Source organism: Apodemus sylvaticus, chromosome 20 (genome assembly GCF_947179515.1).
Source record: "Apodemus sylvaticus chromosome 20, mApoSyl1.1, whole genome shotgun sequence".
Lineage (NCBI taxonomy): Eukaryota > Metazoa > Chordata > Mammalia > Rodentia > Muridae > Apodemus > Apodemus sylvaticus.
In genome coordinates this window covers 3,163,800-3,167,911 of record NC_067491.1, presented here as the reverse complement: position 1 = coordinate 3,167,911, position 4,112 = coordinate 3,163,800, and the positions used below count along the sequence as shown (strand labels likewise).

The 4,112-nt window shown below is 31.9% G+C and overlaps 1 protein-coding gene across 1 annotated transcript; it reads right to left on the bottom strand.

Moving 5' to 3' along the window:
* Positions 1 to 401: 401 nt before the first annotated feature.
* On the bottom strand, positions 402 to 1,370 carry LOC127671185 (olfactory receptor 9K2-like). The gene has a single exon (XM_052165887.1). The coding sequence runs from the start codon at positions 1,368 to 1,370 to the stop codon at positions 402 to 404; it is 969 nt and encodes a 322-aa protein (XP_052021847.1).
* Positions 1,371 to 4,112: the final 2,742 nt, after the last annotated feature.

The following is a 4,112-nucleotide window of genomic DNA, read 5'->3' as shown; positions in this document are numbered from 1 at the left end:
GTATCATTTGCATATAAGCCAATGTAAAGGCACAGTTTCTGAGTTAGTCATCATGTAAAGTACCTTATCCATCTAAATTTCACTTGTGGCTACAAAATACTTTACTTCTCTACCCACATAGCATATATAGTGTTATTGTCAGAGTAAGAAACATACTATTTATTCAAAATACAGTCAATCTTCACCAATGTCCAGAGCTCTCATATTTTATCACCTTAAAGAAACCAGTAACTTATTTGGAATGTTGTTTACAGGAAATTATTAATGCTGTGAATTGGAAAAGTTGTGGGTCTGTCATCTCCGTTTTAAAGTACACTTCAACTTTAAATGTGTAAATGGCAAGGATCAGACAGACAACAATCAACTAATACAAGAATTAGTAAAAGAGAGTGCAAGTCTTCTTAGAGTAAAATGTTTTTCTTGCACAAGACTTTTTTCATGGCATCTTTTACATCCTTATTTCTTAAAGAGTAGATTAGTGGATTCAACATAGGTGTGAACAATATGTAACATACTGAAGCTATTTTACGAAGTTCAGGATTATTTGGAGGTGTGAGATACACAAAGGAAACAGTCCCATAAAGCAAACTTACAACCCCCAGGTGGGAGCTGCAGGTAGAAAAGGCTTTTTTTCTCCCTTCACTGGAATGGATCTTTAAAACTGTGGATACAATATACATGTAAGATACTACAATAACAATTATTGTTGGCAAAATAATGAGCACAGCCAAACTAAGCGACACCATCTTATTGATAAAAGTATTAGAACAGGAGATTTTTTCAATTGGATTTGAATCACAGTAGAAGTGATCGATGACCCTAGATGCACAAAAAGACATGGAGAATGTTACACTGATTTGGAGGATAGAACTGACCCAGCCGCAGAGATAGGAACCAGCCACCAACTGAACACAGACACTCTTTGACATGCGAATGCTGTAAAGGAGAGGATTGCAGATGGCAATGAAGCGATCATAGGCCATGGCTGCTAGCACAAAGGCTTCTGTTACCATGAAAAGTGCATAAAGGAAAAGTTGAGCCACACAACCCACAAAGGATATGGTCTTTTTCTGAGATAGGATGTTTACCATGGCTTTAGGTACAATAACCGTAGAGTAGGAGAGGTCAATGATGGAGAGATTGCCTAGGAAGAAATACATTGGTGTGTTCAGCCTGGGATCAGTCACTATGATGCCAATCATGCTAAGGTTTCCCAGAAGAACCATCCCATAAATAATAAGAAATAGAAGAAAGAGAACACTGTGGAACTCTGGACGGACACTGATGCCTACAAGAATGAAGTCAGTCACTTCTGAATGGTGAATGAAGTCAGTCACTTGTGAGTGGTTGTCTCTTTCCTTGTCACCCATGGCAAATTTCTGCTTCAGGTTGCAAAAGAAAATCAACATATAAACTCCCCATAGTATATCAACTATAACCAGTAACACTTCACATTTTAACAGATGCATTGTTGTCATGAACTTTTGTATCCACTACCCTAAATTTGCATAGCAGCTAACTAAGATGAGAGATACCTTCCTGCTTTCTTAAGTGAACACAACTGGACCAAAATGTAAGGTTACTCCAGAACAGTGTTAAATATTATATTGTTTGATACTTCTTATATCTGTACTGTCATATGAGAAGCTATGAGTTATAACATGACTAAGATTATTGACATTTTAAAGACTGATAAATTCATAATACTAAAAATATACTTTTCTAAAATTTAAATAACAAGTTTTACCTTCTTGTTTATAATAAAAACTAAAGAAACAGAAAGCTAAGAGTATAAGGCAAAGTAGTATGATCTTTCTATCAAATAGACTATTGCAACCACGGTATTTATCAAAAGTTATTTTCTTCAGAGGTCTTTTATAAAGTGCCTGATTTACAATTCATGAAACAACTATTTAATTTAAATGCAAATAAAAATGTCAGTATAACACATATTTTTATCCTGTAAAGTCTGATTCTTCCTATTCTTGTGTAAATTTGTCAAAAAACACATCTGAAACATTGCTGAATATGAAAAAAAATTTACAGGTTTCTAGCAAGGAACCAATAAAAAAAAACATGAGTTCCATAGAAGAATATTTTATATTAGACATAAAATGTTATTGAGGTCCTTATCTAATGGTAAGAACTCAATAGTTTTAAGAATAAATATACATTAATTTTCTAAAACATCTAAACCATTCAATGTTCTTGTAGGCTAATAGGTAAGCAACAAAAACAACTTTAATTATTTTGAAGCATTTCTGATTTTCTTAAATTATGAAAAGATATATTCATTATGAATTAAGCTAATAGCTAAAAATAACTATCATTTTTTCTTTTGTTATATTTAAACCAAATCTTATTTATTCTTCCCATGAATGTATGGATAATAAAAACCTACAAATGATCCAAGAAGCTTCTTTGATAGGGTGGGGATGAGTGGTATTCCCACAATCAAAAATGGCAATATGCAGCTTCCTTTTGACTTTATAACTCAGTAGTTATAAAAAAAAAGTAAAGTTATATTTTTATTTTCTCTGCATTACAAAACTTCAGAACCCAAAAGCTTTCCTAATACATTGTATTCAATACTTTCTTTGATAAATTTCTCATAAAAGTCCATAAAATTAACACATACAAATTTGAATCCATAGAAATAATAACACAACTGTATGCTGTTCTTGATCTCCATCTTCACCCCTCTCCACCACATACCTGAAGTCCTTCCCAAAAGATTTATAATAGTTTGATCTCAGTGCTAATGGACATGAACTAAATTTACTGAGTAAAGTAGATTAAAGTGTTTATTTTTGTTGGAGAATAGATAGTATCCTCTCAGGTACATATCTGTGCAGATTACTTTCAAGTATTCACCATTTGTTCATTTGGAGTGGGAAAGGGATATTTTTACAGAAGGCAAGAAGGACTTTTAAGACACATTAAATCATTTCATACATATCTGCCTTCCACAGCAAATCATAAGCTTGTGAGCTTGATTGTGATGATCATTTCAAAATGTATAGTACATTAACAATTTATTAGCTATCTTAAGCTACTAGTTTTATGTCATTACTATGGTAACAAGACTTTCGTAAAAATGTCACAAGTTTAATTTGCTTTGATGCTTAATCAAATTTTAAAATAAAAAAAAGAAGAAAGGAAGAAATCTCAGTTTCAAGACCTACTTTGTTGCTAGACCAATGAAAACAACATATTTTTTCAAAGGCAAACTGTATCTAACAGACCACAAATTATTGTGTTTAATCAGTATTTAAAAGCATCTACTCTATGGTAAGTATTGTTTGGCACTGAATTTGAAAACTTCAATTCAGGACTACTTATGACATGAATATATTTCATGAAAGGTTGGCTTATCACGATGTGACAGTAATCTTCAGTTTACTGCTAAATGACCAATAATAAATTAACTCACTCAATGACTCAGTACTAATTTAAAAAAAAACACATTTTAAAATAGTTTAGAGTGGCAGTACTGAAGGTTAAGTGGTTGTATGAGCACAGCAGACTTAGTAGAGGTGACTTGCTCCAGCATGTATTTAAGTCACACTGTAGATAACTTTGGATTCAGAAAAATGTTCAATCTATCTAGAATAAAATCTGACTATTCTAACCTAAACAAATAGTCACTAAATCAATGTTATTCATATCTTGCACACAAAATTATGAAAAACGGGCTTTGAAAGGCTTATCTGTATTAATAATTATAAATGACCAATATTATTTATGATATAATTGAAATACAGGAAATGGAAAAGTTTTAATATCATACAATTTATTAAAAAATAAAATTAAAGCAAATGAAATAATAGAACTCATATAGTTCAAACTATACTTTTTTAAAGATATTTTTTATTTTTTTAAATATTTATTTAATTATTTATTTATTTATTTATTTATTCACTTCATGTATGTGAGTACATTGTCGCTGTCTTCAGACACACCTTCAGAAGGGGGCATCTGATCCCATTACAGATGGTTGTGAGCCAGACGGAATTAAACTCAGGACGTCTGGAAGAGCAGTCAGTGCTCTTAACCACTGAGCCATCTCTCCAGCCACTCAAACTATACTTTTAATATCAACTATTATATTT